The sequence below is a fragment of the Oryctolagus cuniculus genome, chromosome 14, assembly GCF_051225735.1.
Source record: "Oryctolagus cuniculus isolate XC-2025 breed Fujian yellow rabbit chromosome 14, ASM5122573v1, whole genome shotgun sequence".
Lineage (NCBI taxonomy): Eukaryota > Metazoa > Chordata > Mammalia > Lagomorpha > Leporidae > Oryctolagus > Oryctolagus cuniculus.
Genome location: NC_142880.1, coordinates 2,911,124 through 2,924,911, shown reverse-complemented (window position 1 = coordinate 2,924,911; position 13,788 = coordinate 2,911,124). Strand labels below are relative to the sequence as shown.

General features: G+C 58.6%; 1 protein-coding gene across 1 annotated transcript in view; it reads left to right on the top strand.

The window, feature by feature from the left end:
- Positions 1-13,788, top strand: part of DMGDH (dimethylglycine dehydrogenase) — a 62,372-nt gene that overhangs the window by 740 nt on the left and 47,844 nt on the right. Inside the window, exons 2-4 of the mRNA XM_070056319.2 lie at positions 5,978-6,140; positions 10,405-10,503; positions 11,676-11,840. Coding sequence (XP_069912420.2) covers positions 5,978-6,140; positions 10,405-10,503; positions 11,676-11,840 — 427 coding nt within the window. The remainder of the gene's footprint in view (positions 1-5,977; positions 6,141-10,404; positions 10,504-11,675; positions 11,841-13,788) is intronic.

The window sequence follows — 13,788 nt, the reverse complement described above, 5'->3', positions numbered from 1 at the left end:
CCTTTTTTTTTTGACAGGCAGAGTTAGACAGTGAGAGAGAGAGACAGAGAGGAAGGTCTTCCTTCCGTTGGTTCACCCCCCAGATGGCTGCCACGGCCGGCACTGTGCCGATCCGAAGCTAGGAGCCAGGTGCTTCCTCCTGGTCTCCCATGCACTCATGGGCCACAGCAGAGAACTGGACTGGAAGAGGAGCAACCAGGACAGAATCCAGCGCCCCAACCGGGACTAGAACCCGGGGTGCCAGTGCCACAGGCAGCCAGATGATCTCTTTAAAGTTGGAGTTGAAAAGACGCGACACCCAGGGCCATGGAGTTTCCCGTGTTCATTGCACAAGGCGCGGTTCTGTGTTGAAGGGTCCAGATTCGGGTTATTTCTGTGGCCAGCTGTCCACACACCCCGATCTCTACCATCGGGAAGATGCTGTATGGTGGAAGGCACTTGGGCAAGCCCACAGGCCATTTAACATCTTCCACTTCTAACAGGGGAGTTGGGTGTTTTGCATGGTTTCAGCTTTTCCCTGACGCCCGCCAGCAGGAGTCAGGGCAATTGTCCACGTGCCTGTGGACGCAGCTGTGGACAGTGTGATGGGCACAGGGAGCAGGGAGCAGCACAGCGCGGTCATCAGCCCCGTTTCGCTGGGGAGGGAATTTGGGGACCCTTGTCCGAATGTCCCTGAAGTAGCTGATCAGTGGGACTCGGGTTTCCTGATCTCAAATTCTTTATTATCTGTGTTTCACCTGACTGTGTCACTAAAAGAAATCGTCTTCTCTCGCCTGAACACACACAGAAGAACCTTCCAAGTTATGAAGTATCATGGTGGTCTCGACCGAACTGGATGTCTGTGTAAAGTAGTGGGGTCCTAGGTGCACTGTTTTCTTATGTGGCTCACAAAGAGATGGTAAGAGTCATTTAAAAGCTAGTTGGGGCCGGCGCCGCGGCTCACTAGGCTAATCCTCCGCCTAGCGGCGCCAGCACACCGGGTTCTAGTCCCGGTCGGGGCGCCGGATTCTGTCCCGGTTGCCCCTCTTCCAGTCCAGCCCTCTGCTGTGGCCAGGGAGTGCAGTGGAGGATGGCCCAAGTGCTTGGGCCCTGCACCCCATGGGAGACCAGGAGAAGCACCTGGCTCCTGCCATTGGATCAGCGCAGCACGCCGGCCGTGGCAGCCATTGGAGGGTGAACCAACGGCAAAGGAAGACCTTTCTCTCTGTCTCTCTCTCTCACTGTCCACTCTGCCTGTCAAAAAAAAAAAAAAAAAAAAAAAAAAAAAAAAAAAAAAAAGCTAGTTGGAACCAAAGTGCTGGAGCTGTCCTGGTGCCACCAGTGAGGAAGTGCTTGGAGCATCTTGTGGCCATGTCAGACAGGCAGGGGTCAGCTTAGGGCACGCCCTGCTGGTCAAACCCGGAACAGCATGGCTATAAAATAAATCCGGATAGAAATGGATTATAAACCCCTGAGTAGGACAACTGTCCACATGGTTCATGTTCATATAAGCAGCAAACAAACAGGGGCAAAAATGAAGTGTTTTCTTACAGTAGAATGCTACCAATCAACTCCAGAGTGCTTGGAATTCAGACGTTCATGGAAAAATGTTTGTGTTTGAGAATAAATTATGGATATCATTTCCCTTCTAGGTATTCTAAGAGTTACTTGTACAATTTTTGCAATTTTTCTTAAATTTGAAATTGCATGAAAATACAAAGTCTCCAAATCAGTTTAACTGATACAGATGATAAACTGAAGGCAGTTTAGGTTGTACGTCTCAGGACTGGGTAGCAACATGGAATTCAGGCGTATGACCTCCTTCGAAGTAGAGAGTGAAACAGACGCCATCACTGTGTTAACTTCAGTGAAAGTTCCTGTTGGTTTGTTCCCTTGGTTTAAGACTTCCTCAAACTCACAACTTTTAGATTCTTTTGTTACTAAAATATAATATGGGAGTGGTCCTTGTACCTTTTTTGAGTCTCTAAGGTAGAGATACATATAATTAAGGGATTGTTACAGGAAGAAAGAAAATATGAAAAATTAGCAACACGAAGCACATAATTCACGGACGAGTCCAGCAGTATTTACTGAGAACCAGCGGTCCCAGGGGCTCGACACACGGCAATGAGGCACAAAGCAAAAGAGAGGTGGGGGCTTCCTCAGGCCCCTCTGACGGGACCTGCATTTGCTGGCCTCTGCGGCCCTGCCACGTGGCTGTCCCCACAGCCTGGAGTGTCCTCCTGTCCTAACCTGTCCTGCTTCCTGCACATACCCCACCTTCCCACCAACTGTCTTGTGAGGCCCACGTCTGTGTTTTTGATTAAGCTCCTGGCTCCTACTGTGTTGTGTGCTGCAGAGAGCATGGTGCTGTCTGGCGCCCTGTTCATGGCGGGAACTCGGGCAGCAGAACTGATGAGGGATGAATGAATGAATCAGCCAGTCAAGCAAAAGTATAACCTGTGCTGGTAATTAACAGATGCCCCATGCTAAGGAGCACTACCTCTGTGGGATAAATCTAGGCACAGTGTGGTCCGAGGAGGCTTGAGCCTCAGCTGGGGCAAGTAGCAGAGGCTTTCATAGTTACTCATGCAGATGTGGGCAGACACTGTGCCTGCCTTCAGGGAGCAGCCAGTGCAGCCAGGAAGACAGCTGTGCAGTCACACAGGGGCAGGTGCACGGGGCGGGGGTGAGAGTGGGGTCCCACCTGGCTGTCAGCAGAGGGGCAGGTAAACGTGGCGGGGGTGAGAGTGGGGTCCCACCTGGCTGTCAGGAGAGGGGCAGGTGCACGGGGCAGGGCTGAGAGTGGGGTCCACCTGGCTGTAAGCAGAGGAGCCGGTGCAGGGGGCGGGGGTGAGAGTGGGGTCCCACCTGGCTGTCGTCAGCAGAGGGGCAGGTGCACGGGGCAGGGGTGAGAGTGGGGTCCCACCTGGCTGTAAGCAGAGGAGCAGGTGTACGGGGCGGGGGTGAGAGTGGGGTCCACCTGGCTGTCAGCAGAGGGGCAGGTGTACGGGGCAGGGGTGAGAGTTTGGTCCATCTGGCTGTCAGCAGAGGGGCAGGTGCATGGGGCAGGGGTGAGAGTGGGGTCCACCTGGCTGTCAGCAGAGGGGCAGGTGCACGGGGCAGGGGTGAGAGTGGGGTCCCACCTGGCTGTCAGCAGAGGAGCCGGTGCAGGGGGCGGGGGTGAGAGTGGGGTCCCACCTGGCTGTCAGCAGAGGGGCAGGTGCAGGGGGCAGGGGTGAGAATGGGGTCCCACCTGGCTGTCAGCAGAGGAGCAGGTGTACGGGGCGGGGGTGAGAGTGGGGTCCACCAGGCTGTCAGCAGAGGGGCAGGTGCACGGGGCAGGGGTGAGAGTGGGGTCCACCTGGCTGTCAGCAGAGGGGCAGGTGCACGGGGCGGGGATGAGAGTGGGGTCCCACATGGCTGTCACAGAGGGGCAGGCGTATGGGGCGGGGGTGAGAGTGGGGTCCCACCTGGCTGTCACAGAGAAGCAGGTGCATGGGGCAGGGGTGAGAGTGGGGTCCCACCTGGCTATCGTCAGAGGAGCAGGTGCACGGGGCAGGGGTGAGAGTGGGGTCCACCTTTATGTCACAGAGGGGCAGGTGCACGGGGCAGGGGTGAGAGTGGGGTCCACCAGGCTGTCAGCAGAGAAGCAGGTGCACGGGGCAGGGGTGAGAATGCGGTCCACCTGGCTGTCAGCAGAGGGGCAGGTGCATGGGGCAGGGGAGAGAGTGGGTCCCACCTGGCTGTCAGCAGAGAAGCAGGTGCACGGGGCAAGGGTGAGAGTAGGGTCCCACCTGGCTATCGTCAGAGGAGCAGGTGCACGGGGCAGGGGTGAGAGTGGGGTCCACCTGGCTGTAAGCAGAGGAGCCGGTGCACGGCGCGGGGGTGAGAGTGGGGTCCCACCTGGCTGTCTTCAGAGGGGCAGGTGCACGGGGCAGGGGTGAGAGTGGGGTCCCACCTGGCTGTCAGCAGAGGGGCAGGTGCTTGGGGCAGGGGTGAGAGTGGGGTCCCACCTGGCTGTAAGCAGAGCAGCAGGTGCATGGGGCAGGGGTGAGAGTGGGGTACACCAGGCTGTCACAGAGGAGCAGGTGCACGGGGCAGGGGTGAGAGTGGGGTCCCACCTGGCTGTCGTCAGAGGGGCAGGTGCACGGGGCGGGGGAGAGAGTGGGGTCCCACCTGGCTGTCGTCAGCAGAGGGGCAGGTGCACGGGGCAGGGGTGAGATTGGGTCCCACCTGGCTGTCAGCAGAGGGGCAGGTGCATGGGGCGGGGGTGAGAGTGGGGTCCACTTGGCTGTCACAGAGGGGCAGGTGCACGGGGCAGGGTGAGAGTGGGGTCCACCAGGCTGTCAGCAGAGGAGCAGGTGTACGGGGCGGGTGTGAGAGTGGGGTCCACCTGGCTGTCAGAAGAGAAGCAGGTGCACGGGGCAGGGGTGAGAGTGGGGTCCCACCTGGCTATCGTCAGAGGAGCAGGTGCACGGGGCAGGGGTGAGACTGGGGTCCACCTGGCTGTAAGCAGAGGAGCAGGTGCACGGGGCAGGGGTGAGAGTGGGGTCCACCTTTATGTCACAGAGGGGCAGGTGCACGGGGCAGGGGTGAGAGTGGGGTCCACCAGGCTGTCAGCAGAGAAGCAGGTGCACGGGGCAGGGGTGAGAATGCGGTCCACCTGGCTGTCAGCAGAGGGGCAGGTGCATGGGGCAGGGGAGAGAGTGGGTCCCACCTGGCTGTCAGCAGAGAAGCAGGTGCACGGGGCAAGGGTGAGAGTAGGGTCCCACCTGGCTATCGTCAGAGGAGCAGGTGCACGGGGCAGGGGTGAGAGTGGGGTCCACCTGGCTGTAAGCAGAGGAGCCGGTGCACGGCGCGGGGGTGAGAGTGGGGTCCCACCTGGCTGTCTTCAGAGGGGCAGGTGCACGGGGCAGGGGTGAGAGTGGGGTCCCACCTGGCTGTCAGCAGAGGGGCAGGTGCTTGGGGCAGGGGTGAGAGTGGGGTCCCACCTGGCTGTAAGCAGAGCAGCAGGTGCATGGGGCAGGGGTGAGAGTGGGGTACACCAGGCTGTCACAGAGGAGCAGGTGCACGGGGCAGGGGTGAGAGTGGGGTCCCACCTGGCTGTCGTCAGAGGGGCAGGTGCACGGGGCGGGGGAGAGAGTGGGGTCCCACCTGGCTGTCGTCAGCAGAGGGGCAGGTGCACGGGGCAGGGGTGAGATTGGGTCCCACCTGGCTGTCAGCAGAGGGGCAGGTGCACGGCGCGGGGGTGAGAGTGGGGTCCCACCTGGCTGTCAGCAGAGGGGCAGGTGCACGGGGCAGGGGTGAGAGTGGGGTCCCACCTGGCTGTCAGCAGAGGGGCAGGTGCACGGGGCAGGGGTGAGAGTGGGGTCCCACCTGGCTGTCAGCAGAGGGGCAGGTGCATGGGGCAGGGGTGAGAGTGGGGTCCCACCTGGCTGTCACAGAGGAGCAGGTGCACGGGGCAGGGGTGAAAGTGGGGTCCACCTGGCTGTTGTCAGCAGAGGGGCAAGTGCATGGGGCAGGGGTGAGAGTGGGGTCCCACCTGGCTGTCATCAGAGGAGCAGGGGTGGAAGTCAGGTCCTGCTCCATTCTCTTCAGCCTGAAAGCACTGGAGACATGAGGTGAACTAGGTTACAGGTGCTAGATTTCAGGATGATTATGGTTTTTCTTTTTAAGTAAGAAAAAGTATTCTGTTTCTCTCTCTCTCTCTCTCTCTCTCTCTCTAAAGAAGCTACTTGTTCATTTCTTTAGCTGTGTTGGTTCCTTACAGTGGACCAGAATCAGTAAATGGAATGGGACCCATCCCCACCCCCGCCGCCCCCATAGCCGGATTGCCCGCGTCGGTTCACGTGTTGCAAACTGCTAAATCGGCAAATCTCACAGTCACCAGGTGTTCAGTACTAGAGAAATGGGTAATGGAAGCACACCATTCGGACCAAAGCTACAGCCGCCGCAGCCCAGCCAAGTCCTCGTTTAAGACCTAAATGTCTTCCAGGGAGGAAAAACCAGACACGACATGGAAGGACAGAGCGGAAATAGTGATCATCGGAGGGGGCTGTGTGGGCGTGAGCCTGGCCTACCACCTGGCCAAGGCGGGCATGAGAGACGTGGTCCTGCTGGAAAAGTCGGAGCTCACGGCCGGATCCACCTGGCACGCAGTAAGCACGCCCCGCCCCAGCCCAGGTCCACCTGGCACGCAGTAGGCAAGCCCCGCCCCCAGCCCAGGTCCACCTGGCACGCAGTAGGCAAGCCCCGCCCCCAACCCAGGATTCACCTAGCACGCAGTAAGCACGCCCCGCCCCCCGCCCAGCCTCCCACCCGCGGGCTCCGGAGCACAGCTCCCTGGGCGCTGGTTCCCTGTGAGTCCTTCCCAGCGAGCGCCGTTTCAGCAGAGTGGGAACTGCGGCTGCGGTTCGGTTAGTGTCGCTGTGTTGGTTTTTTTTTTTTTTTAAAGATTTATTTATTTATTCAAAAGTCAGAGTTACACTGAGAGAGGAGAGGCAGAGGCAGAGAGAGAGAGAGAGAGAGAGAGAGAGGTCTTCCATTCCATGGTTCACTCCCCAATTGGCTGCAATGGTTGGAGCTGCTGCACCAATCCGGAGCCAGGAGCTTCTTCCGGGTCTCCCATGCAGGTGCAGGGGCCCAAGGGCCCGGGTCATCTTCTACTGTTTTCCCAGGCCACAGCAGAGAGCTGGATGGGAAGTGGAGCAACTGGAACTCGAACCGGAGCCTATATGGGATGCCGGCACAGCAGGCAGCGGCTTTACCCCTAGGCCACCGTGCCAGGGCACGGTGTTGGTTTTGATTGGTGCCTTCTGGGTTCCAGTCCTGGCCTTGCAGACCATTTCCCAACCCGTGACTTCAGCAAGTTCCCTAGGCTGGCATTTCCTCAAGTGTGAAGTGGGACTAGTGGTGGTGCTTGAAGCTGAGTTGATCTGGGCACGCGTGACGAACACAGGACATGTGTTCAGTGCATCAGAGGCCACTGCCTGAGCGATCCTGAGTATTAGCCCAGAGCCGTGATCTGCCAGGCTCTTCCAAAAGGTGGTGAGAAGTGGCATTGGCAGGTTTTATTCTTGTGTGGTCTGATGACCCATGTGTCACTTCCTTGTAATTGGCATTCCTCGTGAACTTTTTGAATCATGTACATGGATTTCAAAATTTGTAGCAAAATAAACTTACTTTTAATTCATTTTGTCCACAAACTGTGGAGGTGCCCTGGCTGACTCCCTCGCCTGTGTTTGGCGCTAATTGGATTTTTTATTCACTTGTGAAGCTAGATTCCTGCTGTGAGGCAAACTTGGCCTCCACAAGACATAAGAATGAGCCCACGGGTGCCCAGGCTCCGCTGAACTCTGCCAGGGCTGCCTGGTGCACCAGGCACTGGCATGCCGCGTGCAGTGGACAGAGGAGCGGTGTGGAGCGCGGGCTCCCGGGGCCGCTGCCCTGGGCAGGTGCAGGACGAGGGAGCTGCTGTGAGCTGGAAGACAATGCTGCAGCTCCTGTTTGTAGTTACCAGGGGACCCAAGGAGGGGGAGCTTCATGGCCGCTGTGTGGATGCAGTCGGCGCGTGGGTGCACTGGGTGGGATTCTGGGGCCGACCTGAGCGAGGTGCAGGGTGCCCGTGTCCCTCCTGTCGCCATCCTCCGTGCCTGCACAAGGCGTGCACAGGTGCTGCCAGATGGGTGCAGAAACGCAGCTTCAAGTCTCAGCGCTGGCAGCAGGGCTCTGGGGTGCACGGAGCAGGGGCGGGGGGGCGCAGGCCCTCCAGGCAGCCCCTGGGGCGTGGTGAAGGCCTGAGGGCGGGTGTCCAGGGGTGGTCCTCCTGCGTCAGGAGTGTGGCCAGTGCTGTTGTGTCTTGTGGCTGCAGTAGCGTGGGGTCACGGAGGGAGATGCGTCTGTCCGTGAGAGATGGCTAGCAGGTGTTTCCTAGTGAGGCGTTTCTCTGGGATGTGTCCCCTGACGTTAAAATGCAGAGACCCGCTGCTCCCCACTGCTCGGTGACAGGGGACAGGGACAGGACGGGCGCTGTGGTCAGAGGTCATCAGGATCCCGGGTGTGGGTGAGGAGTAGCGGCTCCCATCTCGAGCTGGTTCTGTGTGTTTTCTGGTCTCTCTGGGTAGGGGAGTATGTCTTGATTGGCATGTTGCGGGTGAACAGTGGATATCCGTGTTCCAGTGGCTGTGCTGAACTTTTGGGGGTGTGAGTGTGGGCTGAACACCAGGAGCCCTAGGGTGCAGGGTGGGTGCAGCCATTCCGGGGTCTCTGGAGGTGCAGAGGGTGCTGAAGCAGAGAGGGGACATCGTCCTGAGCCCCGACAGCTTTCCCTTGCCCTCACCGATTTATTCCTCACCAATCCCTCATTTTCCAAGGGCTGTCATTCTTGGTGGGTGTCCCTGTATCGCCTTCCCCTCCATTGTCTGTATTCACACCAGAGCTAAGCCCCCTGCCCCAAAGGCTTCTGCAACCCTCCCCACCTACGGCTACTCTTCCCGGGGTTCCCATAGTTTTACCTTGCACTGCAGGGTCTGTCGCTTAATCATGTGCCTTGAAAACAGATAAATGTGTCTAAGAGGCAGAGGAACAGGAGGGACAGACAGAGCTCTCATCTGCTGGCTTCTCCCCAAACGCCTGTCGAGGCCAGGGCTGGGCCAGGCTGCAACCAGGAGCCAGGAGCTCCTTCCTGCTCTCCCCATGGGCTGCAGGAACCCAATCACTTGAGCCATGGCCAGCTGCCTCCCAGGGTCTGCAGTAACAGGAGTCAGCAGCCTGAGCGAGGTGTGGGGCACAGGGGTCCTAACCATGGGTCACAATGCCCGCCTGTCACCAGGAACCCTGGATTTAATTACTGCACGTATTAACGTGTCGTGACTCCAGGACAAATGCAGAATCCTGGAGGTCAGAGCAATGGGTTCTCTGTTCTTGAACTTCCCGTTCAGTGTGTCCTTGGTGAAGTCACGGGGAGAAAGACGTGGCACCTTCTTCACAGCCCGAGTCACAAGGCTGGCTCTTAACTCAGCAGTGGATGCAGTACAAGGTGTGGCTTTCAAACCATTTGAATCGGAGGGCTGAAATGCACAGCCCCAAGTTTTAAAGACAGATGAACAGGCAAAAGCCAATGCTTGGGATTTAACTGTTGTGCCGAAGGAACCAGAGCCCGTATCGCACTCTGTCCTGGCAGCGAGGTGGAGCAGGTGGCATGGGGCGTTGGACAGAGATGCGGCTGCTGTCCAGCCGTGGATACTGACTTCCCTGACCGTGAGCTTGCACGAGAATGTGCCCCTGAAACAAGGCCGGCAGTCTGGAACGACAGTGCTACGGCAGTGAACCACGGGACCCTCACCTGGAAGGGCACTGATCTCCTGCTCCTGGGCAGGAAGAAGCGGACCATGCAGTGTAGACAGCTGGGCTTCCTGGTGGTCCAGTTGCATCCAGGCGCCAAGCTCTGCGATCTTGAAGAGGGGCAGCAGGCAGCGGTGGCTGGGTTCTCTCAGCTGACAGGAGATGCTTCGAAGCAGAGTGAGGTCCACTCGGCAGTGCCCGAGGGCCGGAGTCCCTGCTGTTCAACAGAGCTGTCCACGCACGCACTGGACAGCACAGTCTGAGAAGGGAGAGGGGCAGGTGTGCCCAGAGCCCACCCTGAGCCCTCTGTGAGTGCAGGGGCCATGCCCACACAGAAGTGGCTGCACAATGAGGCCCCAGACACGGGAACAGCAGAGGACTGGCTTCATGCAGTTACTGAGAGTTTGTGGTGTAGACAGGAGCTGGCACAGGTGGCTCAGGCGTGGCTGATGTTCACATATTCCCCGCCAGCAGTTCGTCCCTGTGGGCAGGTACCACGTGTGTGCTCATCCAGCAGGGTGAGCTCCAGGGTGCCTCCTCACCAGGGTCCCAGCATGAGTTTTCTCCTGCTTGGAGTCTGCAACTTCAGAGAAGGAACGAGGGGGCGGCTCCATCCGAGGGAGAGGGGGAGTTGGGTCGGGGAGACCCCTTTGCTGGCCGGGGTCCTTCAGTTTTGCGGCTACGCACACGCAGGTTTCTAGTCCAGGGGCCATCCCCACTTACGCTGCCTGAGAGCGTGCACCAGGGACTTCACGCAGTGTGTGGAAATGGAATTAAAAGATGAGCTTATTTTTGCGCAACAAACCAAAATCTGAAATCCGTGCATATGAGAAGTCTGTACAAAGTTCATGGAAAATGAATATTATGTAAAAACTATAGTGGATGCCACATTTTTTGTACTAAAATAAATTTATCTTTTAATTCCATTTCCTACCAACTTCCTGTTCCCAAGCCTTCCATCTGAACGTCCCGGTCTCGATGGCCACACAGCCCTCTCCTGCGCTGTGCAGTGGTCTGGCAGTGAGCGTCCTGAGAATGCCGATTTTTTTTTCAATATGTCCTCTTCTTCTCTCTTTCAAGGCGGGGTTGACGACGTACTTCCATCCTGGAATAAATCTCAAGAAAATACATTATGACAGCATCAAACTGTACGAGAAACTGGAAGAAGAGACGGGGCAGGTAAATGCATTTGACACAAAACCGTTTGCGGGTTGCGATGGGTCTACAGCAAGCGAGTGAGATTTCCGGCGGGGTTGACACCTGTGGAGTGACGTCGGCAGCACACAAGGCGTTGAATGTGGTACAGAAACAGGGGGAGACGTTAACAACCCCTGGGGTTTGCTTTAAAATCATGTAACTTCTCCATCTCATTAGCTGTTCTTGATTATTTACGTGATGAAAGGATACAAAGTAGCTTTTGAACGCACCTTTTGCCAGCCGCCCTCCCCAGAACCCAGGAGCCGGAGCTTTCCGGCAGGTGCGTGGCCAAGGATGTGAGAGGGAGGGCGCCACATAGTCCCGCGGCCCGGAGACAGCACCGCTCAGAGCCCAGCCCGCTTCCTTCTGTCCTCCTGAGGCCTGCGCCCGCACCTGCTCCCCTCTGCACGCTCACAGGCCAGGATGGAGCCTGCCGAGTGCTCTGGGGGTGTCCACGCCCAGCACCACCCGATGGCCCAGGTCTGTGGGCCCGAGGCCGCAGGTCTGCTGACCCCTGCCTGCCTCGCCAGCGTTTTCTCTTGCCTCATGCAGCTGTCCTCAACGACGCCCAGTTATGGAGTGTGCTGGCTCACTCAGCCCAGTTTTCTGGGTTTGTTTTGCTGCCTCCTCTGGCTGAAACAACATCCCCTCATCCCATCCCAATACGGCGTCCTCTCCTCTAGGGTTTCCTCCCCCAGGAAGCCTTCCTTGCCTGCGGGTCAGGCCCTCTCACTCCCTAGCCCAGGGCAGCATCGTTGTCCCTGCACCGCGGGGTCTGGCTGAGACCTGAGCTTCAGGGCGTCCTGGAATGTCACGTGAAGGCCGACTTCAGCTCAGACTTTGCCTCGTCAGCGTGGGCCCCCTCGAACCCTTGGTCCCTCTCTCTCCCACTCTGCACACGCCGCTCACCCCTGTGGTCGGGGTCCCACACTGACGTGTGCACCTGTGCGCTGGGAGCACCCCGGCGCCTTTGCTTTGCTTGTACCCGCATCGCACGGCTCAGCCCGGTCCCAGCCTGTGGGAGGGACTTAGAGCATTGTCTTCGCAAGCGACTCCCTGCCTGCACCGTGGGTCTGCTGGATCGCACACCTGCGTTGTCCGCATGCCGGGGGAGAACCAGATCATGGTTCCTTTCTGGGCTCTTGTTGCTGCAGGCGGTGGGATTCCATCAGCCAGGCAGCATCCGGCTGGCCACGACGCCCGTGCGGGTGGATGAGTTTAAGTATCAGATGACGCGCGCCGGCTGGCATGCGACGGAGCAGTACTTGATCGGGCCCGAGAAGGTCCAGGAGATGTTCCCGCTGCTCAACGTGGACAAGGTATTCCTCCCGGGGCAGCCGCGTCACACACTTGCATTCAAGTGAGCAGACCTTACTCCAAGAAGGTAACTAAGGATGGAAGAACCGTGTTCACGTGTTGATGGCAGCATCAGATGCGTAGATCGGGGGTTTGGGGGCACTACATCGCTGTTAAATGAGATACGAAGTGAAAATGTTAAGTTTTCTATCTATGGCAACTGAGGAAGCCTCTTTTCTCCCTAACTTCCTCCCCTCCCCTCCCCTCCCCCTCCCCTCCCCTCCCCTCTCCCCTTCCCCTCCCCCTCCCTCCCTCCTCCTTCCTCCCTTCCCCTCCCCCTCCCTCCCTCCTCCTTCCTCCCTTCCCCTCCCCCTCCCTCCCCCCTCCCCCTCCCTTCCCCTCCCCCTCCCTCCCCCCTCCCCCTCCCTTCCCCTCCCCCTCCCTCCCTCCTCCCCTCCCTCCCCCTCCCTCCCTTCTCCTCCCTCCCCTCCCTCCCCTCCCTCCTTGCTTTCCTTCCTTGCAATATTTATTTATTTGAATGCCCAAGTGACATAGAGGAGATACGAGACGATATTCCATCTAATGGTTCACTCCCCAAATGGCCGCAAAGAAGCCAGAAGTTTTTGTAACTCCGTCTGGGTCTCCCACAGGGGTGCAGAGGTCCAAGCGCTCGGGCCATCCTCCGCTGCCTTCCCAGGCCGTTAGCAGGGAGTTGCATCGGAAGCGGAGTAGCGGGGACTGGAACTGGAGCTAGGGGGTGCCGGTGCTGCGGGGGGCGGCCCAGCCCCGAGGGGGCGTTCTCAGTAAGCTCCTGCTACCGTGGCCCCCACACAGAACGGTTTCTCTGCATCGATTGTGGAGAGTCACCCAGACAAGCACATGTCTAGGAAGGGCGTGTTCACATTTAAAACTCAGGGTAGAAGGCCAGCTCTCTGCTGTGGCCAGGGAGTGCAGTGGAGGATGGCCCAAGTGCTTGGGCCCTGCACCCCATGGGAGACCAGGAGAAGCACCTGGCTCCTGCCTTCGGATCAGCTCGGTGCGCCAGCTGCAGCGCGCCGGCCACGGCAGCCATTGGAGGGTGAACCAACGGCAAAAGGAAGACCTTTCTCTCTGTCTCTCTCTCTGTCCACTCTGCCTGTCAAAAAATAAAAAAAAAATTAAAAAAAAAAAAACTCAGGGCAGAATCACGCCACAGTGTGCTACACACACCACTGGCGCCTCACCGCTCTGCGCTGGGCGTGGATCCCTGTTCACAGCCCCGTCTGCCCAAGAGAATGCTCGGCAGGGGATACAGCATCTTTTCCCTGCTGGGTGATGATCCCTTTTGAATAATAACAGCCGCCACCTACACTTGCTGCAGCTGCTGTCCAGGTACCAGGTCCTGCGCTAAGCCCTGTGTGTGATCTCATTTACTCCTCACAATAATAGGAGGGGCGTGAACGGTTCCTACATGGGAAACCGCAGTGTAGACAGTTTGCATAGCAGCCCTGGTTCACTGCGTGGAGAGAGCTGGAGCAGAGACTTGAACCCGGGCTCTCGGCTCCACAGTGCACACCTGGCCCGCATGCCCCAGGTGGGGCTGGTGGGGGGCAGAAGCTTACGTTCGCTGCTGGTGGCCACTGAGTGCCATCGCGGAGCTCTGCACGCTTGGTCTGGGCCAGGGTTGTTTGCTGCAGCAGTAAAACGATGGAAGCAGCAAGCAAACCCTGACTCTGGCCGTTACGGCACCAGACCCTGCGTGAAGGAGTCGTACAGCTCGTCACAAGCCCTTCCGAAAACAGAAGAGAGCGTCTCTCAGCTCGTCCCTCGGGCCGACCTCTCCCTGAACGGCAGGGCAGGCAGAACAGAAAGATGGGGGTGCCCCGGGAACACGGAAGTGCAGACCCCACAGAGCGCAGCAGAGGGAGCTGTCCATAGGCAGAGGGCGGGCGTCCCAGGAACCAGGGCTGGGGTGACGCCGGGCCATGAGAC